Below are 27,445 nucleotides of genomic sequence, written 5' to 3'. Positions count from 1 at the left end.
GTCAGGAAATTCTGTGAAGCTGGCTAACAAAATCCTGACTTTTTGGAAGGTTATGGAAGAATCTCATAGATCTCAACAGAAGGGGGTAGGTAGAGTTGAGGATCCCACATACTAGAAATTTGTCTGTAGCTACTGTTCATCTTTCACCGAGGCAGTGTGGTTGTTCTGCTTCATTTCTGCTTCGTTTTCTAAGCTTCTCTAGCAGGCTTAGTTATTGCTTCACCAGAACATGGATTACACGGATCTAGGGTTGTCAAGAGGCTGACCTTGGCTCAACTCCATATGACTTAGATCTCTGCCTACTTGTTTCTACCTCTAAGTCTCCAAGTCTCAGTTATGAATTCCAGTGAGAGATAATCTGATTGGCTCGCTTTGGGTTAGATGACCACATGTGGGCAGAGGATGGGCTTCTGTGGGTTCCAGTGCTGTCCCTTCTAGACTGTGGATTCTAAGAATGGAATGTGAGCAGGTAGGAAATGGTGGGCTGAGAAAACAGGTACCTGGAGTACACTAAGAAGAGTATTCAGTACGTACGTTCGAAAATGTTAGTCACTCAGTTGTGTCTGACTCTGTGACTCCATGGACTGTAGCCCACCATGGGATTCTCCAGGCAAGAATACTGGAGTGGGTTGCCATTCCCTTCTCTGGGGGATCTTCCTGACTCAGAGATTGAACCCTGGTCTCATGCATTGAAGGCAGATTCTTTACCATCTGACCCACCAGGGAAGCCCCCATAAGTCTGAGCTGGAGATAAAGATTTGGGGAAGTAGTTAAAACCAAAGTATTGGTTGATATTACCTGGGGAAAGTTTAGACTCTAAGAAAAGATCAAGACTGAAAAAAAAGAACTTGGGGAACAGCAGTGTTTAAGAAGTAACAACAGGAGGATAAGTCAGTGATAGAGACAAAGAAAAGGGTAGTGCGACAAAAACCAACAAAGAGGAAGAGACCAACGGGGTCAAACCCTACAGAGGCTGAGTAAGATGAGAACGGAAGAATGACAAGGAAACGAGTAGTGAGGAAATATCCAGCGAGAGGTGGAGATAGAAACCAGATTACAATGGGATGACATGAGTAGAAAGTCAAATAAATGGTGAAGGAGTAAAGACAATTTTTGAAAAAAATTTGGCTTTGAATGGAATGGGGAAAATAAGGCTGAAGATGGATTTATGGTCCAGGAAACTTTTATATACTAATCAAATCTCCCCAGATTCTGGGCTGGGGAGATATCAAGGACAGAGCCAAGACAGTCAATATTTGATGAAGGCAAGTCAGGAGGGGGTTGAATAAGATGACTGGAGCTCAAGAGATTGGGACGATTTTCCACTGAAGTGAGAGGGGAAATGGCACATCAGGGACTGTGCTGTGTGTTGCTGACTATATAAGGGGGTAGTCAGTAACTATTCTTGAATAATAAATGAATAGATGCATGGAGTGGTGACTGAGCCAGTTTGCAGAATTTAGGATTCCATTTCTCTGGGGTCTCACTTTAAGGCAAGAGAATTGGGTGCTAAAGGCAGGCTGAGGCAGGGCTCTTCTTGCCAGCTTGAATGCTGAGTAAGACAAACACAGTGGAAAGGCCTTTCTCCTGTTCTTCAAGGTACTGTGATGGAGGGAGGTGTGGGGGAGGTTCAAGAGGGAGGGGGCATATGTAGACCTATGGCTGATTCATGCTGATGTTTGGCAGAAACCAACACAATACTGTAAAGCATTTATTCTTCCATTAAAAATAAATAAAGAAAAAAGATACCTGATGGCAACACCTTCAGTTACCTCACTTCTTAAGGAAGCCAAAACTGGGGATAGCAGGGATGGTGAGGCCTAGGGATTATGGTTGTGAAAAACAACCTTGGTTTAGGGGTCAGGAAACCCTAGATTCTAGCCGCTTTCTGAAATTTACTGACCACATGAGCTTACACAAATTGTGTAACTATGTATCTAGTTTCTTTATTTGTAACAAGTATGTGATGTGACCTTCTCTGCTCATTTTAGAGTACAGATTTCACAAAATGCTTTCAAATATATGTCTATGTGTATGTATTATAAATATTGTAAAGCACAGTGCAGCTATAAGGCCCCATTAATTTATACTCCAGGCATTCTGAGAGTGTGGCTTGCTTGTGCAGAGTCCCCGTGGAGCTAATTCTAAGCATACAGGACTGTGCGCCAGGTTCCTTCTTGGCTGCTACATGTATTGAGAGCTTGGCCTGACTGAGAGTGTAGAGCATTCCCGCTGGCACAGAAAGTGCCTGGAGGGAGAAGCATATTAAAATCACAAACTCATTACTTTCTCAAGATTAGGACACATAAAATTCAAACAGCTTTATAAATTGCCTCCAGAAATTGTAAGGTAAAAATTAACTCTGCCCCAAACTTTACATCCTCATTATGAATGCCACTTCCCTCTCTCTCCCAATTATGTCCATCTTCGTCACCATAAATCAAAAGACAACACAAGCATTTCCCTCTGCAGAGTTCCCCAGCTTCTCTATAGGAATGAAAGAAAACTAAAGACATAGGTATATTTATCATCTTTTAGCTCAGTTTCTGGATTCCTCTTAGGTCCTCTGAGTAACTTCCATCATTGTTTGTAGATTCAGATCATGTGGAAATAACTGCTGGTTTTCATGGCTGGCAGAACGCGTATAAATTAAACTAGCAATACCTGGCAGCTGCATCTCGCTAACATTGGGAAGGTTTAATGAGATAGTGCTTGTCAATCAATTTGTGTTCCTCGTCTTCATCTGAAAGCATTTATTATCCCAAACTGGACCAGACATGAGTGAGGGACTGTGCCACGTATGCACATTTCCCTGTCAATTGTGTGTTTTGAAATCAGATTTCTGAGTTCTTTGTTTTGTTCCTTCTCTGTGGCTTCATTTCCAAAACAATGACTTCACTGACCTTAACTTGTAAAAGCCAGTATTGTCACCAGGGGTTTCAGTTCTTCATTTGGCCTTTTCTCCTACCTTTTTTTCTACCACAACTCAAGTTATCAGATATCCTTTGAAGTGAACAAAGAAGGATTGTTTTAAAAACAAAATAATGTAACCCCTTTGGGCTGTGATTAATGGAACTTATAAAGAAATGATAAATGGATGTAAGGGCGAGAAAGGCTCAGTATTGATAAACATTATAATACAAAAGAGAGGGCCCTAATCCATAGGAGATGTACAGCTATAAAACTATGCACAAATTTGTTTCTGTTGAAGTCCACCAGAAACGTGACAATTCTCCTGGATGAAGGCATGATTCAAAGAGGATGGCTGTAATCCATTGGAAACCACCTGCATTTCTTAATTCATCCTGTAAATGTTTGCAAAAGACATTTAAGATTTGGCTTCTTAACATGAAATACTTAACAAATTACGGCTCATGGAGTCCACAACCAAAGCTGCATGGCCAGAAAGCTTAAAAACAGCTATTTCTCATATCAGCTGGAGACTCAGAAAAATATATTTTGTTCTTTTCTCTAATAGCTAACTACTACATGTGTAAGACAGCATAAATCTGTAATTTTTTTAAGACAAAGTAAAATTTCAGATGGAAACAAGAGGGCCTCTGTATTGGTGATGTAGCATTTGTTGACATTCCAAAAGCACAAACATATTTGAATAACTAGCTGCTATTAGAAAAAAGATTCAGGATCAACATGGCTAAGTAGAAAATAAGAACAATGGGTATATAAATGCTGATTCAGAGAAATTATAGTGTGTCATGGTGGAAAAAATATTGGACTTACATACATGAAACTTATATACTTATGGAAAACAAAACGGTCTTATTTAACACTTGGCAGTTCTAGATCTAAATAATGAGAATCCTAACCTATAAAAGCAGGAATACATTACCCACTAGACTCTAAGTTCTCTGAGAGCAGGGTCACCTTCTTATTCACATTTACATCCTCTCATAGTGCTTTGAACGGGGGGTGCACATAATTGATGCTTAATACATATTTTGGATGAAATGATGTACATTTGCTTTCTCACCTGGTTCTCATATAACTGACAGAATGTGCCAAGGCACAGGCACGACATTTTTTTTTTTTCTCCCTTGAGATGTTTCTGGGCCCCCCTCAGTGTACAGCTGGCAGCAATAAAGGAGACCTAAACAATGTTGGCATTCAAAAGAATTGCTGAGTGTAATGCACAGGAGTGTCACTACAGTCACGTGAGAGGACAGTGTGCAGAGCTGTCCAAAGGTAGCTGGCACTTGAACCGCTGACAATAGCTCAGCTTTGGTGTTTCCTAATTTGAAAAAAAAAGAAAAAGAAAAGAGAAACAAAGAAAAGGAAGGAAGGAGGGAGAGGGGGAGGAAGAAGGACCTGGAGCTAATTATTAATATGAGTATTAGGAGTTTTTGGTATTTTATTGAATTCTGCACATAACATTTCCAACGAAAACACTTTAAATCCAATGACAGATTTATAAAAGAAATCAGATGAAAATATCACATAATTAACTCACAGGTATTTACTGTTATTTAGTTAATAGAAGGCCCAAAATTACTATGTCAGGAACATTACAGAACATGGCATAACAGTTTAACTTTACAGTAATATGTGATAAATTAACATAATTCAATGTCAAAGGAAGACAAATGTAGAAAAATATAAAATGTGTTGATCTTACATTTTATCAGAACTCCATTATTTATTATGTCATTGTTTAAGAATGACTATTATTTCATTCCATACAAAATAATACTTGTTTGACTTATCTGTTTGAGGAGAACTAAACTTAAGGTTACAAAATTTTAAATTCTGATATGCTATAGTTTATATTTCATTTAATTATTCACAGTAACACTTCATTGCTAGTCAGTAAAAGTACAGAATGTATCACAGACTGTTGATTTACAAGGGAAAGCAATTCCAGTATCTCTGTTATTTGAAAAAAGAATTAAAATGTAGCATTATGCCATTGATTAACACATGAATGTTCTCCATATTTGAACTGAGAAGTCATCAGATTTTAATTTTATCCAGGAAATTATTTCAGTGAATTTTTAAATATGTGTATCAACTTTACCATATATTTGAACTATGGCTAAATGTTAATAATCCTGTTGTCTAATACTTGATATCAATTCTTTTTGAACAATTACAGGAAATAATGAGGTTTTCTCAAAAGAAAGGCAGTTTTTCTACTCACTCCCCATTCCCTGTCCTCCCCTAATCACAGAACACATTTGATGAAAAACAATAAGCTGAAAAATGGACAATATGGTGGGTCTTAGAGTATGCTTTCTCTGAATTAGAATGTCTGCAGTTTCTTGGGTTGATTATTGTTTCTTTGAACTGTCCATAAGTCAGTCATTATGATGGACTTTTTAAAAAGGGAATTAGAAAGGAGACCAGTGGAGAAGATAATTTTCAGTCCAGCGTTTTGATATCATCTGGATTGAATGTCTGTAGTCAAAGTATGGGGACTTAAATATGTTTTAGATGGAAAATGTTTGGCTATCACCCTGTAGGACGACTCTATATTAGAAGCATTCAGAAAGGTCTGACAATAACAGCAACAGTGCCTTGTGAAATTTCCCAGTGTATCATTTGGAATTAAATTTTAGTTAAAGTCTTAAAGATCATGGCACTGGTAGGAAAGAAAAAACTTGACAGAGAATGAAAAGTGTAAAGAACGTGAAATGTAAAATCATTTGCTGCCCTTATGATCGTGGACAAGTCACGATCTTTCTAAACCTTGGTTGTTAAATCTCTAAACTTCAGATATTATTATTACTTTATAAGGATATTTTAAAGGTTAAATAAGATATGCGAATGATCTTTGCAAACTATGAGATAATGAACATGTATGAGACATCTCTGTGAAAAAACTGAAGTGCTGTAGTTGTATTTGTTACTCTGTAATCTGCAAAATCACTTTCTATCTGCATGAGATCAAAAAATGGATTCTAAAACATTTAGCATATTACACAGAAATAATACATACACTGTTTGCTTTCCCTTGTATGTGTAGAAACTTTTTAACAGAAACTATGCCATTTTATGGGATAACTTCAAAAATAGTCTATACAGTGTCTTTAATAGGATATTCCTATTTGGTTTATAATCATACAATTTTATGGCATTTAGGAAAAACAGTTCAACAGTTAGTTTTACATAAACTAAATACATAACCTCCCCACCCCAAACCCAGTATAAGAGATCACACCATGGAAACATTTTACCAGAAGAGATACTACTATGGTTTGTTTTCATATGGTCAGTTCACAGATTGTTGTAAGATACACTATTAACACAATATGCTAGAATCACCATTTAGCAAATTTTATCAACTTTAAAAAAATGGTTAAATTACTTCTTACAAAGATTACTAACACATACATATAAGACTCAGTTATAGCTAAAGTGAAAATTCAGATTCATGTAACCAAAATGATCAGATTAAATGTTTTAATGAATTGTTCCACTAATCAAAACATACATTTCCTATTATGATAGAGGCCTTTAAAAACTGCCCCCTTTTCTGAATGGAAGGATATAAGACTATATTTTTGGACAGATAATCTCAGTATGACAAAATATTTCTGTATTATTCAAATGGACTATCATTTAAACAATTTCCCTAGTATCCATATTTTAGCGTCTTTCTATCTTAATCTCTTTCTACCATAAACCACCAACCAGAATATATTCTTCTTTTATAGTGGGTATACTTATTTCTTAGCTATGTTGTGCAAAACCTATAGCCTTTCATTTTCCCAACCATCCACTAAAGCCAAACAGAAGTGTTGGTTTATCCCTGAATTTTGTTTCGCACTCCTGAGCAAAATTAATTACAATATGGCTCTATCAAGCCTCTTTTGTATTCACAAAAATTTATAAAATTTTGTGACTATTATTTTAAATTACAGCCATTGTTTCTGGGGCCAAAAGGATATTAACTTATAAATGTGACAAAACCACACCTTACAATCAGCTACAGTTCACTGGGAAGAATATTCAATTCTGATTTGCTAAGTGTTTACTCAACTACAAAATTTTTTCATAAGGTTCACTTGAACAGACATTTCATTTAGATAATTAGCAACATTAGAGGATGAAATGATAAATCATAATTAAACCATGGTCAAAATAAAAATATTTACATGCCTTACGTCTTGCTGAGGTCGATTAGCAATATTGGAAATATTAACATTTGGATTTGCAGTCTGTTCAGCCCATGAGTAGAGATATGGCATCTAAGTGATTGGAGGGAGCGACACGGACATGGGCATGTATATTACAGCAATCCTAAAACAATATAGAATTCTCAAAAATGTAAAGAAACATACAGATTACTAAAAGAAATTGGGGCTGAGAGGTTAAATGAACTTTCCTAGGGTACATGAGAGTTATTGGTAGAGCCAAAATGAAAGCGCAGAGATACCTGCTCTACCAAACTGTGGCTTATGTGGAAATGATCAAGAGATTGTAAAGCAAACACTCCTATCCTTCCAACCTTTTCCCACCTTCTCCTACTCCCACGGTTATAATGTTGAGTATGATAAAGCTCTGTTGCAGTTTTAGCATTCCATATATGATTTCAAATCACCTTAAATGTCAAATTAAATTTAAAAAGTAACCTCCCCTCCTTTCCAGGTACTTTATTAATCTGTTTCCATTCTGCAGAGTGAGTTTTTAATTTTTTCATGATCCCATTTAGAGACCAGTGACAATTCTTAGAGGAGAAAAAAAAAACCCATGTCTTTTCTCACAAGCAACTTGAAGAATGATATATTTATGACACTTTCAAGACTTAAATCTCATTTCAATTTATTCATTCTTTCAAAAATACCTAAGAAAATCTGAGTATTTAAGTCTGCTTCAAAGACTTTTCAAATGCATATAATGAGAATTTGGGGACTGGAAAGGCCTTTTGAGATTAACCCAGAACATCCATTTGCAATTAGGAAACTGAAGCCTGGCAATGGTAAGTGATGCATTTAGGGTCCCACAGGCAGAAAGTGGGTAGGAATTCTGGTCTCCTGATATCTAGAGTAATACTATTTTTACTCCCCATTTGGTGAAACATATTTGCTATGACAGTTTCTTCATCTGGTACCATTCTGTGCTTTGGTCTTAAAAGTCCAGGTTTTATCTTTATTTGAAACTTTAGCCTATAATAATGTGGATATGATATTAAACCTACTATAATGCTTAAGGTTGTGTCATTGGTATTTTACAAAGGTAGCTCCTGTGTCTTATTTTGGTAACACCTATTGATCTTTACCAAAACATCTGCATGTCTTAGACCTCCTATTAGGACAGTTGATTGGTTTGTTTCAGTCATCCCAATAGCTGACATGACCAGGCTGTGATCATCGGTTATGAGTTACAAAGGTGGTTGGAAATGGACTATTCTCTGGGCCAGTGTCTCTACTACATGGGCTAACAGAACAAAAACACCTTGGTGGCTGTATTTTCATCTTAAAAACAAATTATCCAGATTGGAGGTGCACATAGCTCAAATCTGAGATAGTTGTCATTTTTTACTTCAGTTTTTCCCAGAGTGATCTGGTCTCAAAGTTTTGACCAGAGAAATTACCAGCAGATTGTGCAAAATCATTGTAGACATTGCCTCAGAAGAAAGTTACCTGGATTGTATCTTCTATCTGTTTGTTTTTGCAGCTGGTAGGTATAAGATTGTTTCAGTTACTGATTCTTATACGTTAACAGTGAAATCCATGACCCGTATTTCCTTCTATGGGACATCATAAAGTATTATAATTTTGCCTTCCCTACCACAATATTTTGATAGTAATTGAAATTCTACAAGTGCTCTTAACTTAGCATTCTTATGTATTTAAATAACAGGAGATGGGAGTTTTATGCATTTGGTCACCATATTTTAGAAATGAAAAGAGTCTTCTTTATATTAAATGTTCACAGTTTGACTTTCTATAAGGCTTATTAAATAATATACAAATAGCTACCATTCTGCTGAAATGTCACAGTAAATACATTAATAATGGCACAGAAGTGAAATGTCCCCAAATGGGAAATCATTTTCATGACGTCCTAAGTTACTTTTCCAAATAAAACTTTGCTTTTCTTTTTTAACTGAAAAATTCCATTTCTAAAAGAATATAAAAATAGAAAATGAGTCAAGAAGCATTTTACAGCTATGATTTTTAAGGAAATTCTAAAAACAGTAGATCGAATATATCTTTAAGAATGTGCTTTGTCTCGCTACATCAAACATGGCATAAAAACTAAATTAAATGAGTATATTATATATGAACTGTTGAAAAGTATTAAGATAGATAACTTAAAACATATAATAAGTACTAATATATTTTTTAAAGTTAAGCTCAGCTAGAACCTACCTACAAGACTAATTTGCAAATCTATCATTTTTGAATCAAAAAATAAAAGAATGTTTAATCAAGCAAGGCACATTTCTTTTAGGCAAGTCTGTCTTTAATACCATTCATCTGGGCACAGTGTAGACTTCACTTATTTACACATAATGGACTAATTTCTATGAAAGCCTTTGGTACAAAACACACTTTCACAAATAAAGTTGTACATAGAAGATAACATTAATACATATCATGATTAAACACAGTCCAGTAATTAACTGAAACAAGAGAACAGTATAATAAGTTGGCTTATTGAAAACAACCATTTAGGCTTTCTTTATCAGCAGTACTGATTAGTTTTTGGACGATTAAATATCATCAAAATGTCAAATGATACTTAGACATTTTTAATGTTCTTCTTTATCTCTTGGTCAATACCTTTTCAACTGCACACAATTTGAAGAGAATCCTCCAGCTTCAGAGCTGTTTCTTTTATATGAAGCATTTGTTAGAGACATGTTATTTAATGTCAACTGAAACTATGTGTTGGCAGACATATCACTGCTCATCAGCAATATAATCAACACTGTATTCATTGTTCTAGGCAGTTTAAAAAGAGCATTCTACTGGTCAGTGCAGCTCTAAGTTCTTTATGTGGGGCTCTTCTGGTATCTGTTGGACAGAGTAAACACAATAATTTACTGTACTTTAGTTTTCAAAAAATTATATAGATGAAGTCAATATAAAATATTCTATTCATTATACTTTTAAAAACTATTTACTGTTATTTTTAAAAGTTTGAGCAATTTAATTTACAAAATGTATTAACCACATATTGAGTGCTTTTAATTTATGTCAGAAAAAGTTTCAGAGTATTCTAGAATTATGACTCCCACCCCCCCTTATTAATGTTGACCTCCAAATGTAGTCTAAACCAATGTGATTGTTCTTTGAATAGGAAAATTTATATTCATCTTAAGAACCATCTGAAATGTACCGAGTGCCAACTGCTTTTTAGAAAAAGACATGTATCAATTTTCTCAATGTATTTTCAAGGGCTTGCTTCTTTTCTGTACATTCCACTAATCTAAGATGAGAACTCCTTTGAAGTGAATTAGAGTCTCATGCTCAGATAAATGTTGTGAAGAAGGAAAAAAGGAGAGAGCAAAACAGTCTCAAAATTAGTGTTTTGATAACCATGTTCTAGGTACTAGAGACATAGTACCTAGAACTACAGATACTCTGTATGACCAATTATTACAAACAGCTTTCAAATATTACAAATAGCTTTCAAATCTACTGATCCTTTACAATATGAACTCTGCCCCAGAACACCAGAGTGGGTTGCCTTTTCCTTCTCTAGGGGGAACTCTGCATAGTTGTATACTATTTTAAGAAATAAAAAATTAAGACAATAATAACCACTTAACCAGGGTTTCTGGAGAACCAAGAAATTAAAGTTCAAGTTTATTATTTTCTTCTCACCAACTACAAAAAAATTATTTGGAAATGCAGACAGTAAAGTGTTCCTTAAAAATAGCATAAAGCAGCACAACTGTCTTCACTGCTACATTCAGAATCTAGAATAGTGTGTGGCACACAGACACTTTATATGCTGAGTGAATGAATAAATCCCTACTACTTTGTACAATGTAAATTGGATATATAATTTATTATGAAGCTTAGAGAGACAAAAACAGAAAATCCTATACCCAGCTTCAGGTTTCAATATGTGAATACTATCCATCATAATACATAGAGAAAACTGTTTCCCATATGTACTCTTGGTTTTAGCAGGTATCTCAAAATCAGTGATAAATGCTTAATGATGGCAATTTGGAATCTGAGTATACTTTTCATGGAAGAATCATTCACTCACTGAACTACATGTTGTATGCCTACCATGCTGGGAAATTATCTAGTGAAAAGTCTTCCCTTTTTGGCCTGGATTATACTTGCTCATCCTTCATGAAAGAAGTAACTTTTTTTAACGCTAGTCTTTAGTTAAAAAGTAAGAGTACATTCTTGCATCACAGTACACTTAATGTTCATTATAAAAGTTTGAAAATTACAATGGTCTACAAGTTACTGATGACTACTAATTACAAGAAAAGTAGCGTGATGATATAATAACCTACCTTTTTATGTCCTCAGTGCCTAACTTTTGCTCAATGCCAGTGCAGCTTTGGCTATCTTGAGATTAAGCTATTCTTTTCTTGACACAGCCTTTTTATATAAGGGGCTGGGGCTTTCTTTAAGTTCATGAGTTAATACCTGCCTCAAGGCTCTTAGGATTAATAAGTCTGCAGGTGTGGAAGGAGTAGTAATTCAACAGAAACAAACCAAAAAAAAGGCAAAAAGTAAAAGTGATATTTAGATGGTAATTATATTGTTTAGGGCTTCCCTGGTGGCTCAGATGGTAAAGCGTCTGCCTGCAATGTGGGAGACCCGGGTTCGATCCCTGGGTCGGGAAGATCCCCTGGAGAAGGAAATAGCCACCCACTCCAGTACTCTTGCCTAGAAAATTCCATGGATGGAGGAGCCTAGTGGGCTACAGTACATGGGGTCGCAAAGAGTTGGACACGACTGAGTGACTTCACTTATATTGTTTATATGAGGAGCTAAGAAATGGGTTGAAGGACTTAGAAAAATGGACTTTGGCTTAAGTATCAAAATTACAAAAGAAAGAAAGGAAGTATAATAAAAAATGGTGACTTATAACTGAAGCTATTTCACCAAATAAATGTTCTAACAAACAAAGCAAGAAAACAGGATAAGAACAGTCAAATTTCAATAGCGACTGAAACTGTGTACAAGCACCTGTGTCCTTGTCTTTTAAAATAAAATGCTGACTCAAGAGTTAATGACTGGGGGCTTCACTGGTGGCTCAGTGGTAAAGAATCCACCTGCCAATGTGGAGACACGGGTTCGATCTCTTATCTGGGAAAGATCCGACATGCTGTGGAGCAACTAAGAGCATGTGCCACAACTACTTAGTCTGTGCTCTAGAGCCCAGGGGCTTCAACTACTGGAGCCCCCATGTCCTACAGCCTGTGCTCCACAACAAAAGACGCTACCACAAGAAGCCCATGCACGGTAACTAGAGAAGAGCTCCCGCTCACCACAGCTAGGGAAAATCTCGTGCAGCAACAGAGACCCAGCACAGCCTAAATAAATAAATAAAAATTTCAATAAAGAGTTAATGATTGGGAAATGTGAAGATGTAGAAATGAAGAACAGCCCTTGGGCCAGGAAACTGATAACAATTTAGACTATAATTCTGCCACATAGCAGAATCTTTGAACACCCATTTCCCTGAAAGATATAGATAGAAGCCTGATACACATTCCTAAGTTGCTTTTACAGGAAGCAGACCCCCTCCAGATGAAAGCATTGACCACAAGAACACAGACCCTAGACTGGCTGAAACCAGAAAGCTGATGATGCTTGAAACTTTACCTGATGCCAACCAATCCGAGAACTGTGCATGAGCTGATCATGCTCTGCTCCTTGAACACTATAAGTCTTCTCACTACCCCCCGGGGGTGGGTCACACAGACTTGAGGGCACTAACCTGCTGTGTCCTCATTTACATGGAAAAGCAATAAAAGCTACTCTTTTCTACTTCACCCAAAACTCTATCTCTGAGTTTCTATTCAGCACTGTGAACAGAGGCCAAATTTTGGCAATACTATCAAGCTTGTGAAAAAGTAATTAAGACTTCCACCCAGGCCTAAATGAATTCTTGAATGAAAACTCAGTATCTTGCCTCAAGAACCCCATGAACAGTATGAAAAGGCAAAAAAAATATGACACTGGAAGATGAATCCCCCAGGTCAGTAGGTGTTCAATATGCTACTGGGGAAGAGCAGAGAAATAGCTCCAGAAAGAATGAAGTGGCAGGGCCAAAGCACAAACAATGCTCAGTTGTGGATGCGTATGGTGGTAAAAATAAAGTCTGATGATATGAAGAAAAATACTGCATAGGAACGTGGAATGTTAGGTCCATGAATCAAGGTAAATTGGATGTGGTTACGCAGATGGCAAGAGTGAACACCAACATCGTAGGGATTAGTGAACTAAAATGGACAGGAATGGGTGAATTTAATTCAGATGACCATTATATCTACTACTGTCAGCAAGAATCCCTTAGAAGAAATGAAGTAACCATCATAGTCAACAAAAGAATCTGAAATGCAGTACTTGGGGACAATCTCAAAAACAGCAGAATGATCTCAGTTTGTTTCCAAGGCAAACGATTCAACATCACAGTAATCCAAGTCTAAGGCCAATCACTAATGCCAAAGAAGCTTAAGTTGAACAGTGCTATGAAGACCGACAAGACTTTCTATAAATAACCCCCCACCCCTGCCTCAAAGGATGTCCTTTATTCATATAGGTGATGCGAATGCAAAAGTAGGAGGTCAAGAGATTCCTAAAGTAATAGCAAGTTTGGCCTTGCATTACTAAATGAAGCAGGGCAAAGGCTAACAGAGCTTGTTCAAGAGAACACACTGGTCATAGCAAACATCCTCTACCAACAACACAAGACATGGGCATGGACAACACGGACAACCAACTACACATGGACATCACCAGATGGTCAATGTAGGTGAAAATCAGACTAATGATATTCTTTGCAGCCAAAGATGGAGAAGCTCTATACAGTTAATAGAAACAAGATCTGGAGCTAACTGGCTCGGATCATGAGCTCCTTATTGTAAACTTCAGGCTTAAATGGAAGAAAGTAGGGAAAACCACTAGACCACTCATGTATGACCTAAATCAAATTTTTTATGATTATACAGTGGAGGTGATGAATAGATTAAAGGGATTGGATCTGGTAGACAGAGTGCCTGAAGAACTATGGACGGAGGTTCATGACACTGTATAGGAGGTAGTGACCAAAACTATTTCAAAGAAAAAGAAATGCAAGAAGGAAAGTGGTTGTCTCAGAAAGCCTTACAAATAGCTGAGAAAAGAAGAGAAGTGAAAGGCAAAGAGAAAGGGAAAGATATACCCAACTGAGTGCAGAATTCCAGAGAATAGCAAGGAGAGATAAACCTTCTTAAATGAACAATGCAAAGAAACAGAGGAAAACAATGGGAAAGAATGGGAAAGACTAGAGATCTCTTCAAGAAAACTGGAGATACTAAGGGAACATTTCATGCAAAGATGGGTACAATGAAGAAGAGAAACAGCAAGGACCTAACAGAAGCAGAAGAGATTAAGAAGAGGTAGAAAGATTACACAGAAGAACTATACAAAAAAGGTCTTAATGACCCGGATAACCACGGTGGTGTGGTCACTTACCTAGAGCCAGACATCCTGGAGTGTTAAGTCAAGTGGGCCTTCAGGAAGCATTCCTATGAATAAAGCTAGTGGAAGTGATGGAATTTCAGCTTAGCTATTTCAAATACTAAAAGATGATACTGTTAAAATGCTGTACTCAATATGTCAGCAAATTTGGAAAACTGAGCAGTGCCACAAGACTGGAAAAGGTCAGTTTTCATTCCAATCCTGAAGAAAGGCAATGCCAAAGAACATTCAAACTACTATACAATTGTGCTCATTTCACATGTTGGCAAGGTAACAATGCTCAAAATCCTTCAAGGTAGGCTCCAACAGTATGTGAACCAAGAACTTCCAGATGTTCAAGCTGGATTCAGAAAAGACAGAGGAACCAGAGATCAAATTGTCAACATCTGTCAAATCACAGAAAAAGAAAATGAATTCCAAAAAACCATCTATTTCTGTTTCATTCACTATGCTAAAGCTTCTGACTGTGCGGATCACAACAAACTGGAAAAGTTTTAAAGAGATGGGAATACCAGACCACCTTACCTGTCTCCTGAGAAACCTGTATGTGGGTCAAGAAGCAACAGTTAAAACCTGACATGGAACAACAGACTGGTTCAAAATTGGGAAAGGAATACGTCAAGGCTGTATTTGTTACCCTGCTTATTTAATGTATATACAGAGTACATCATGCAAAATGCTGGGCTAGATGAATCACAAGCTGGAATCAAGATTTCTGGGCGAAAGACCAACAACCTCAGATATAAAGATGATACCACTCCAATGGGAGAAAGCAGCAAAGAGGAGCTAAAGAGCTTCTTAATGAGGGTGAAAGAGGAGAGTGACAAAACTGGCTTAAAACTCGACATTCAAAAAACTAAGAGCATGGCATCTGGTTCCATCACTTCATGTCAAATAGAAGGGGAAAAAGTAGAAACAATGGCAGATTTTATTTTCTTGGGCTCCAAAATCACTGTGGATGGTGACTGAAGCCATGAAATCAAATTCTTCATTGGAAGAAAAGTTATGGCAAATCTAGACAGTGTATTAAAAAGCAGAGACATCACTTTGCTGACAAAGGTCCATATAGTCAAAGCTATAGTTTTTCCAGTGGTCATGTATGGATGTGAGGGTTGAACCATAAAGAAGGCTGAGCACTGAAGAATTGATGTTTTTGAACTGTGGGGCTGGAGAAGACCCTTACGAGTCCCTTGGACAACAAGGAGATCAAACCAGTTAATCCTAAAAGAATCAATCCTAAATATTCATTGGAAGGACTGATGCTGAAGTTGAAGCTCCAATACTTTGGCTACCTGATGCAAAGAGCTGACTCACTGGAAAAGACTCTGATGCTAGGAAAGATTGAGGGCAAGAGGAGAAGGGGGCGACAGAGGATGAGATGGTTGGATGGCATCACCAATTCAATGGACATGAGTTTAAGCAAACTCAAGGAGATAGCGAAGGACAGGGAAGCATGGAATGCTGCCGTCCACAGGTCGAAAAGTGACACAATTTGTATTTGATGAGGAGAAATTTGAAATCTTTCTGTAACATGGTTTTATGGACATTAGGTTTTCATGAGTTTATACTTTGACATCTACTGAATAACTTGGTGTTGGCTGCACATCAATGACCTCTACAAATTCTACCAACTAAGTGGTCATGAATCAGCCCTAAAGACTAGAAAGAGTTCTTGCTGAATTATGTATAGTTCTCTGATTGGCCTCTTGGAAATTATAGTCTTGGCAAGCAAAAAACGTTTTAACTCAGTAATTAAAACTGGTAATGTGCCAAGATGTAGAACTTTGTCAAAAGTCTGAAAGTCATGAGAAAATGAGCCATGAGGTGTAAGCAATACTACTTAGAGCAGTATTTAGGCCTACTAAAAATAAATCTCCTCAAAACACATAAGTGAAAGTGAAGTCGCTCAGTCGTGTCCGACTCTTTGTGACCTCATGGACTGTAGCCTATCAGGCTCCTCTGTCCATGGAATTTTTGAGGCAAGAGTGCTGGAGTGGATTGCCATTTCCTTCTCCAGGGGATCTTCCCGGCCCAGGAATCGAACCCGGGTCTCCCACATTGTAGGCAGACGCTTTACTGTCTGAGCCACCTAGCTACAGAGTAATACAAATTGACCTTTCAAAATGAGTTAAAATGTTTGCAGGTATAAGGTTTATAGAATTTAGCCATAAAGCAATTCAAACACAGATTTTACTTGGAGAAATTGTTTCTGTCTATGTTTTTTAGTTGCTTACTACATTTTGTAATCTGACATATAGTCACTCTTGACTGATTTTAATTACAATTTTTTATAAAGGTAATAGATTAGTGACTTCCTCAAATACATATTACTCTTCCTCAAACACACCAGGCATTTTGTTTTGTCCTGTATGGAAGAAGGCAGGAGGCATGGGCTTGGAGAGGTGGGTGGTGGTGGGAGGGGTTGGGGAGGAGAAGGAAGCTCAGTTTTGGACATATTAAGTTTGAGATATCTATTAGTTATGCAAGTGGAGATGTCAAGTGGACAGTCAGAAATTCAATCTGGAGTTTAGGAGAGAAGGCCAAGTGGGAGATACAAATTTATGTATAGGTCATCTAAAGCTATGAGAATTAGACTGAATGGAGAAGAAAAAGAGGTCTAAGGACTAAATCACGGCCCATGGGGTTCTTCAACATGAAGACCCAGGAGGGTGCAGAAGAACCAGTAAAAGAGACTGAACAGGTGAGGCCAGAGAGGTAGGAAGAAAATTCAGTGTATCCTGCAAGTTAGATGAAACATTTCTTCCTAGCAGTGGGGATGTATTCTATAGGGCCAAATGCTTCTGACTGGTCAAATACTTCAAGTGAGTCCTGAGAAATGGTCACTGGATACAGCTTCAGGAGGTCACCAGGACCCTAAACAATATGATTGTGGTGAACTGGCAGGGGTGAAAGCCTGTCTGGAGAGAATGGGAAGGGATTCAATGGTAAACAAAGAGAGATACAGTCCCAACTCTTATATAGGAAACAGACACTAATTATATAACATAAATTAACTTAAAATTACAGCTATGTCAAGATAACATACTATAGTAATTCATTCCAAGATACACTTTTCCAGATTTGAGCAGCTATGAAATTGGGATGTATCTCAAAATCTCTGGTACTTTCCCTTATAACTGGCAGTTTTTCTCTCTCTCTCTTTTTTTTTTAGTGGCATATAAAATAATGCTGGCTCTAGTAAACAAGAGCACCTTAAATTTGATGAACTATACCATAACAGACGAATAGATAAGACCAGAATCATGAGAGATAACTTGGAGAAGTATTGAAGTAAAGATAGAAGTGAATGGGGTGAGGAGGGAAGGAAGGGGCTAGTAGTGGGAACATTTGCAAAGATCCTCATTGCTTAAAGTAAAATGAGAGCTTATTCTGTAACTGGAAGATCAAGGTTGTTGGAATACAACAGGGGAGGGGAGGGGAGGAACACAGGTATATGATAGGGCTAGATATGAGGGCTGAGCCAATCATGTGGGGCCTTGATATCTATGTTAAGCCTTTGGGAGCCTGATGGGCTGCAATCTATGGGGTCACAAAGAGTCGGACATGACCGAGCACACACACAAGAGACCCTAAGAACAAGAAAAAGATCTTGAAAAAAATTTAAGCAGAGGCAGGTGATATAATTAGATTTGAGTCTCAGAAAGATCATTTTGGTTACCAGGTGGAGAAAGGGTCAGATTGGCCCCAGGAAATGTGGGAAGGCCAAATGAGAGACCTTCACACTTATCCAGGATAGAGATGATAGGAATGTGGACTAAAGTGGTGGTGGCAGAACTCAGTGATAGACTAAATATATTTACTTCTCTTTGAATTTGTTACTACATTAATAGATATTGATACACTGAGACTATTTGGCAATAAATCTTCCTTTTAAAAGGCTTTAAAAAAATTAAAATGATTTTTAAATGTTTATGCTGCACATATGAATGAAAACAAGTATTTTGGAAATTCATTAATTGTCAGAAAATGAATTAGACTTTAGATCTACAGATAAAAAGCATATACAGATAAAAATCATATAGGACAGGGTATAACTTCTGAAGAGGTGAAGTGTGTGCATGTAATAATCCCATGGGCTTCTCTTTCAAGTTAAATTAAATGCTTTAATTTAAGGAAATGTTTAAATGTATAAAAATAAGACCCTTAGAATTGTTAAAGGAGTTTAAAATAAACTTAACAGAGAACAACTGACAGAGCAGTGCTAATGGTCCTCTAACACACAGGGGCAATGCTGACTTTCATTCTAAAGAGGTAATGGGGTTGAATGCTATCTGACTAACAATCAGATAGCAAACCCCAAGATTTATTTTTCCAGCAAGAGTTCCTATTCTGCGCTGTTTAGGTTGCAGCAGTAATAAAATGGCTCCCAAGAAAATTATGGAGCCTCTTTTTCAGATCACTTCTTTAATGCATTTGATGGTTAATAGTGCAAAATCTGAACTATAAGAAAAAACACATCCAGGACCAAAAAAAAAAAAAAAAAAAAGAGAGAGAGAGAGACAGATGAGAAAAACCACAGAAAAGTTTTCTTTCTTTCTTTTTTTTTTTTTTGCAAAATGCTTTTTCTTTACAATATCAAAGACAAAAATTCGTTCATAGCATCACTGAAAACAAAGACAAATATCTGAAATGCTCTAATCTGTCTAAATCATTTAAAGAATACTATTATCATGTATGATATGGCAATTGCCATTTTCAGGCAGGAGGCTTGGGGCTGAGTCACAACCATACAGTTTGGGCTCTGTGTGGTTTCCTCGCCTTTCTGTCTTCTTTGATTTGCTTTCTCTCAAAGACTATCAACCATTTACATCAGGTTATTTTTTAAAAAGTGATTTATTATATATAAAATTACTAAATGAAATGTAGGAAATTAGTAATTTTTTAAAATTTTGTTTTGGGGTATAGCTGATAGTTTCAGGTGAACAGTGAAGGGAATCAGTGATACATACACATGTATCCATTCTCCCCCAAACACCATTCCCATCCAGACTGCCACATAATATTGAGCAGAGTTCCATTTGCTATACAGTAGGTCCTTGTTGGTTACTCATGTTAAACATGGCAGTGTGTACCTACCCATCCCAAACTCCCTAACTCCCTCCCCTGAGCCATCAAAATCTTGTTTTTAAGTCTGTGAGTCTGCTTCTATTTTGTATATAAGTTCATTTGTATCATTTCTTTTCAGATTCCACACATAAGGGATGTCATATGATACTTCTCTCTCTGACTTCACTCAGCATGACATTCTCTAGGACTATCCATGTCACTGCAAACGGCATTAGGAAATTAGTTTTAAAGCAATAGTTTTATCTTCCTTAGTTTAAAAGGCCAAATACAAAACAGGAAGAAAAAAAATCCCACCCTAAAATGCAATCTCTAAACATCCTCTTCCCCATTCTTGTGCTCCTCACTTCTATCTCACAGTGTTTGCATGAGTCTTCAGACTGGGGGCACATGTGCTTCTTTGCATTTCTTAGTGTGAGGGATTAGCACTTCTATTCACAGCTGAGAGATGGAAAGATCTTGGAACTGCTGTAGAAAATGTTGAAATTTTAAATGTATAGGAAGTCAGGAAATTCTAGTTATGGTTCTCAAAAGAATAGACTACTAGTATATAGTATATATATTGGATTTATGTACAATCAGCAAAGCAATTACTTGAGTATGTTATATGCCAAAGAGGCAAACAATAAGTTTTATGTAAACAAACCATAACTTTAAATTTCTTCATACTGTGCATTTAAAATTTCAATCCCAAAATTTTATTTCAAAGTTGAGAAATAATTAATGTAACACTCCTCTTATGTGTAGCCATTTGTGATTATATCACCTTAGTTGGTGGGTATTTAAGTTTGCTATAATATCTGTTTAAAACACCATATAAAAAATAAAATAATGCTTTGTTTTTATCTCTGGATTCTCTAGCTGTAGGGTATATATATTTTTCCCAGGGTGCTGATGGATATGCACTGATCCAGTCACATCTCTTCCCATCAATCTCTTGTACATACAGACATAGGTATACCTTTCAACATCCAGGACATGCAACTGAGCTCAGTGAAGTCTATGGTTCAAAAAAGTTAACTAGCATGTGTAAACTGAGGCTCCTTTGCATTCTGCTCTAAGCCCAATTCACTATCCAATTTCATTTTATAAATGCCTTAGGACCTTGAGGAAGGGGCTACAATTATTATGTAGGACACAGCTATATCCTGATTTTTTTTTTTTTTTCAGCACAGATGTTCTTAAAGAGTCATGGAGTGGTTAAGTAAGGCAATAATGTCAAATTTCAGTGAAAATGGCAATCTCCTTCTGGTTTCCCTGCGTTTGTTCCATGTAATTTCCCCTTTCTTAACAAGGGAGAGTCAAAATGTTTATACTACTTTCTGGCATGGTTCTTCAGTAGTCCAATTAAAGAATGAGAAGATAGAAAAATAATAATCTGCATAATACTATGATCTATTGTAGAGTAAAACACATAAAAATAGGAAATTAATCTTAAACCTGAAAAATACCCAATATCCATTGGATAATGTCCTAATAACCATTGTATCACTACCAAGACTGATTAAATTAATATTAAATCTAGATAAATCAATCAGGTAAGAAAATAATCTTTTGTCACTAGAAAAGTCAATCTCTTCATCTGATTTAAATACCATATTTGGTTCCTATGGTTAAAAATATCTGATAGTTTAAAAAGGGTTAATTTTCAGTACACTGAATGATTAGGTTTCTGGGGCTATGATCTTTCCATGAATTCATTAATTAGTAACACGGCTGAAGTCAAATCTAAAAGTATAAGCAATTTATTTTCTCAGTCTCTTTCAAGTCATTCAGTAAAAGGAACATGGGTTTTGGGGCCACAGTGACTAGCTTTAAATCATGCTAGATCTCTTGCTAGCTGTAAAGTCTTGGGTAAATCACTTAGCCTTAACCATCTTTTTTTTATGGGGTTAATAATACCACTTACCTTGCAGAGTTGAGGAGTGTTCTGGATGTGACTGACCCTTAACAGACTGCAATTATTATTGTTATTATAGAAAGTAAATAGTAAGATGCTGATTATGTTTTTCACACCATTCACAAGGCTCACAGGTATAAGGCCTGTGAGTAATGATCCCAATAATAATGTAATCTCTTAGCAAATAATGTAATAATAATGTAAAATAATATAATGTAATGTAATCTCTTGGCAAAATCTCTGACACAATATACCTGTATTAACATTTAATATTTACAACAACCCTATGAGGTATTATTTATTATATTTATTGTACAAATAAGGAAATTGAGGCACAGAGAGATTATATAATTTGCTCAAGGTCATACAGTAGAGTCAGGATTCAAACTCTGGCAATATGACTGCAGAACTTATGCTATAAATCACTTCATTAAAAACCTGAAAACAACATTATTGTAAGATAATGGCCATTCACTCATCAAATATGTACTGAATACAAACACAATGCTACATTTGGTGCGGGGCACTAGAGTCCAAAACTTTGTCAGGACTACGGAACCTATAACCTACAAGGAGCTTACAATATGGCGACCAGAAGCAATAATACTACCTTAAAGTCATGACTCAAAAGCCATATTTTTCTGGCTTAAAAAGAAAAGTCTTCTTTGTATTACTGTTATTTAAAAACCATACAATTCCAAAATTATAGCATATCTTCTGAATAACTATGAATAAAATTGTCACTGCACTTCATTTATCTTTATGCTTACATCTTTTAAGAACAGACACAAAAATTATTCTTATGTAATGACTGTTGTGTGTCTAACATATCACCACCACAATGGGTCATAAGAAGAATTTCTGGTCATTAAAAATATCAAACGTTTGGTCAAAAGGTGTATCAATGTTAAAGGCTTAAATAAGTAGCAAAGGGAACTAGATAAAGGAGTTTTATTTCAAAGCTTATATATAAGAACAATGACTCTATGACCAGGTACACAGATTTCCTGCTTTCTTTTTTTTTGTCTTTCCTTTTCTCTTTCCCCCTTATAGTTTTAATCATTATTTTTCACTCTCTCAAATGCACAAATAATAAAGTAAGTAGGTTTCTGACTACCTGAAAATATTTTATGAGCTTTAAAATAGGGTTACTCTCATTTACCCTAGGATAAAAGAGTTAAACCTATCAATCCAAAAAGCAATTGTGGATAATGTATAATGTATAATTTATATAATGTATATAAAATAACATGATTTATATAATGTGTATAAAATAACATGTTAAAATAAAATGTTACCCTTGTTGCAATTTTATCCATCTTTGTTTTGAGAACTGTACTACTGCATACTACTACATAATTATGTAAATAAAATCAGACCAATAATTTAACAGCAGGTCTGCCTTTTACCCTTTTTTCATGGGAAACAGCTTGTTCAGAAGCCAAGGAGGTTAGTAAAAGGAACAGAGTCATTTTCAGCTCAGTTTGGGTGAAGGTTATTCTGAAGAGAAATTACTTTTTTCCCCATATTTTTGCAATAAACAATAGAAACCAAACAATAGTTGGCAACTTGGACATCAAACAGAAAAAGTATTATAAATGATCTTCAAAAGGCACCTAGCCTGAAATAAATATAGACCTATTGATTTTGCAAGTGAGCACAAATCTAGATATGAATGGCATCCCCCTGGTTCCCTGTAGAAAAAGAGAGTGCTCCAGTAGCCCACACAGTGCTCACCTGATGCCGTCTGTCTTCTGGCCACCCCTGGCACATGGCTGAAACTTGCAGGTATTTCCCCAACGTTTGGTTACTTCCTGGGACTCCTTTTCATTGATTGTCTGCAATTCCCTCAGTTAAAAGCATGCATCCTTTATACTTTTCAAATATATTTAGTTTTTCAAGGGCTGTGATGGTGAGTGTTGTGGGATCTGGATACTTTTTTTTTTTTTAAAGAGGAAGTCTGAAGGTTCCTCGTAGTAAGGTTTCAGGTATACTGATTGAACATTTCATTTGCTTATGTGCAGAATGCTTTTACATTTGCTTTTTAATTTCATTTGTTGGCTTGAAACTTCCTGGGGAAAGAAAACAGTAGAGAAGCATCTTTCAAAATGATTGCCCAATTACTGGCATTTCATTCAAATCATGGCCTATTGTGTATGTTTAACATTCCAATGACGACATTTTCCTTTTCGATTCAGTCAGTATGGGATGACATCACTGATTTTTAAAATTTTTTTGTAGTACAAATAAGCATTTTGTGATTCATTTCACCGCCTCGAATCCCCAGACTTAACTTTATTTGTGCGGTTTATTCAAACAGTGGTTTTCCTTGTGAAATCACGTAAGGAGGAACCATCTGGAAAGGTTACCGTGGAAACGGCTGGGGCTAAGGGGTGGGGCTAGAGAGCAAGAGATGCCATGACGACCTTTTTCGTGTTTCCCGGGAAACAAGGGTTGCTATGGGAACTACATCAGTCAGGTCCGAATTAGTAACTTCCGCTGGAAGGAGTGTCTGCCACTTTAATCTTCTTGTGATACTGCAGAGGCTTATCTCTCAGACACATTAGGAAAAATTTTTTTGTTTCTCTAAGCAGCGCTGAAAACATCTGTTTCTAGACTTTGACAGATACTAGCTGGAATGCACACAGTTTCACAGGAATCTGTTACTCTAATACTTTCAAAAGGTTTAACAAGCCCCAAAGAGTTAAACTAATTAGATTGGGACATTTTAGGCATTTCCTTTAGTCCGAAGTTCCAGAGATCCTTAAAATTCCAGGGGGGAGGGTCCAAATAGAAATTCCAGTTGAAAACCAAATAAATTTATGGTGGGTTTACAAGTCATTGTTCTAAATAAACTTTTCATTCAAATATCCACAGTGTTGGCAATTCAACAATGTTGAAGGGTCCATCAAACTGAAGCATCCTTTAAGTCTGTTCCTGCTTTACTTAGTAAAGAAACAACTGCCTGTCGATTCTGAGGTTAAACAGTTATTCTAACTGCTCTTCAGTTTCATTTCCTCCCAGGATGTACAGTTTGGTTTTCTTTTCTTTTTTTTTTGGTTGGTTTTTGCTTTTTTCTTACAGAGCGTGTGCTAAAAATCAAGTTTAAAGTAAGTTTGTTGCCGAATTAAGAGAGGGAGAGGGGGTTAAAGAAAGGAGAGCTGAGAGAATGCAGCCCACTTGCAAAGCAGACACCTGTTTCAGTATGAAGCAGTAGGGAGAGGGAGAAGGAAGTGTGCTTTCCACTTCTTCATGTCCTTTCCTTGATGAATGGTCTGAAAATGTATAAAACAAGGGCATACACAGACCAAGGGGGCACGTTCCACACAATACTGAGCACAGCATGTCACTTGTTTCATATATTAAACATCAGTAAATATCTTTTTGATATTGACACAGGCGTTGGGATTATTGTTCGTGGTGCAGGTGGCCATGGAATTGCCCGTTTTGAAGGGTGCCTGGGGGAAAGCGCTATGGTTCATACCCCCCTCTTCGATCACCATATACTCCGACTTACTCAGAGTGGAGTTACTCCTTGCTTTCCGGAGCTCCTCAGCTGAAGGGGAGAGATGCTGGCAACTTCCCACGTGCAAGTACTGGGCTTGCTCTTCCCCTTCTGTCTCCCGGTGGTAGAAGTAATTGAAGTTGGAAACAATTACAGGGACTGGCAAAGCAATGGTCAAGACACCTGCGATGGCACAGAGTGACCCCACAATCTTGCCCCCTATGGTCACTGGGTGCATGTCACCATAACCTACTGTTGTCATGGTTACCACAGCCCACCAGAAGGCATCCGGAATACTGCTAAAACCTGAAGTGGGGTCGTCCGCCTCGGCAAAGTAGACAGCGCTGGAGAAGAGGATGACGCCAATGAAGAGGAAGAAGATGAGCAGCCCCAGCTCCCGCATGGAAGCCTTCAGCGTCTGCCCCAGGATCTGCAGCCCCTTGGAGTGGCGGGAGAGCTTGAAGATGCGGAAGACCCTCACTAGGCGGATGACTCTCAGGATGGCCAGGGACATGGCTTGCTGTCCATTGCCCTGTCGCTCAGCTAGCTCGGTGCCTAGAGTGATGAAATAAGGGATGATGGCCACGATGTCTATGAGGTTCATGATATTTCGCGAGAAGGTAGCTTTGCTGGGGCAAGCGAAGAACCGCACCAGCAGCTCAAAGGAGAACCAGATGATGCACAAAGTCTCCACCACGAAGAAGGGATCCGAGAAGCTGGAGGCTCCCGCGGGGGCCCCCGACGTGCTGTTACTGGCCGTTTCGAACAGCTCCTGCGACGGCGACGCGGTGTAGTACTTCTCGTCGCGGAACTCGGGCAGCGTCTCCAGGCAGAAGATGACAATGGAGATGAGGATGACGAGCACCGACACGATGGCGATGCCCCGGGCCGGCCCGGAGCTCTCCGGGTACTCGAAGAGCAGCCACACCTGGCGCTGGAAATCGCGGCGGGGCAGGGGCCGCTCTTCCTCCCGCAGGAAGCCCTCGTCCTCGCGGAACTTCTCCATGGCCTCCTCGCCCAGTTGGTAGAAGCGGATCTCCTCGGAAAAGATGTCGATGGGCACATTGACGGGCCGGCGGATTCGACCCCCAGACTGATAGTAGTAGAGGATGGCGTCGAAGCTGGGCCGGTTGCGGTCGAAGAAGTACTCGTTGCGGAGCGGGTCGAAGTACCTCATGCGCCTCTTGGGGTCGCCCAGCAGCGTCTCCGGGAACTGGCAGAGGGTCTTGAGCTGCGTCTCGAAGCGGAGCCCCGAGATGTTGATGACCACTCGCTCCCCGCAGCAGTCCTGCTCACCGGCGGCCGGCAGCGCGGGCGGCAGGGGCTCGTACCGGTCGCAGCCGCCGCCGCCACCGCAGCCACCCTGAGGCGGGTCCCCGCCGCCGTCGGCCGCCTCCGGCTCCAGCAGGTGGTCCCCGGGCACCACCGTCATGTCGGGCGGCAGCTCGGAGCCCGCGGTGGGCTCGGCGTAGCCGGGGTTCACCAGCGTGCGGGCGCCGCCGCCGCTCGCGGGCTGCTGCGGAGGGTGGGCGCGCTGGAGGGCGGAGGGCTGCGGCGGCGAGCTCAGGAGGCTGAGGTGCTCGTCCATGCGGCGGGGAGAGGCGGCGGCGGCGGCGCGGGGCCGGCTCGCTGCTCCTCGCGCTCCCCGCCCCTTCACCGCCTCCGCCTCCCGCCGAGCCCGCCGCCTGTTGCTGAGCTGCAGCCTTCGCCGCCGCCGCGAGGCTCGGTCTGGGTCTGGCGCGGTCCGCGCGGCTCCTCAGCGGAGACGCCTCCTCAGCCCTCCTCCTCCCTCCCCCGCGGGGCGCGCGCCCGCCCCACCGCGTCCCCTCCGGATTCCGGCCCACCGCGCGGGCGCGCGCCCCACTCCCCGAAAGCCTCCCGGCCCAACCCCTCCCCGCCGGTCTGGGTCACCCGAGCGCTCACATTTTGCACGCCCCTCGCCCCGCCAAGGCAGCCCTTCTCCGCACCCCTTTCGCCCCGAGGCCGCGTCCCAATCTCGGGATTTACCCATTTCGCCCCGCACGCGCCACCTGGGTGGGCGGGAGGAAGCAGGAGGCTCCGCGGGGCCGAGGTGGTCAAAGGAGGAGGCAGGCTGGGAGGGCAGGACGGCGGCTTGCTCTGGGCTGCCGCGTTATCCAGGGAGTGGCAGGTCAGGTGGGCGCCTAGAACAAGAGGTAAGCCGGGTGCCCACTTGAGGGTGAAAGAGCTCCAGACCGGGAGGGATAATTAAGCTTTTGTTTGGTTGAGAAGGCCAGCGGAGTAATGGGAGTTTCGCACCCGGAGTCTGAAGAAGATGGTCTTTAAGACATTCGGAGACTTTGCTTCTGC

The 27,445-nt window shown here is 39.0% G+C and overlaps 1 protein-coding gene across 1 annotated transcript; it reads right to left on the bottom strand.

Annotated features, from left to right (window-relative positions):
- Positions 1-4,351: 4,351 nt before the first annotated feature.
- On the bottom strand, positions 4,352-26,735 carry KCNA3 (potassium voltage-gated channel subfamily A member 3). Its single transcript, XM_040232077.1, has 2 exons — positions 23,350-26,735; positions 4,352-9,980 (listed from the first exon to the last, which is right to left on the bottom strand). Exon 1 carries the CDS (start codon positions 26,703-26,705, stop codon positions 24,975-24,977), a length of 1,731 nt encoding a protein of 576 aa, XP_040088011.1. The 5' UTR covers positions 26,706-26,735; the 3' UTR covers positions 4,352-9,980; positions 23,350-24,974.
- Between the last annotated feature and the right edge of the window lie 710 nt (positions 26,736-27,445).

Source organism: Oryx dammah, unplaced genomic scaffold, assembly GCF_014754425.2.
Source record: "Oryx dammah isolate SB20612 unplaced genomic scaffold, SCBI_Odam_1.1 HiC_scaffold_28, whole genome shotgun sequence".
Lineage (NCBI taxonomy): Eukaryota > Metazoa > Chordata > Mammalia > Artiodactyla > Bovidae > Oryx > Oryx dammah.
The sequence above is the reverse complement of the archived record's forward strand: the minus strand, read 5'-3'. Positions and strand labels throughout refer to the sequence as shown.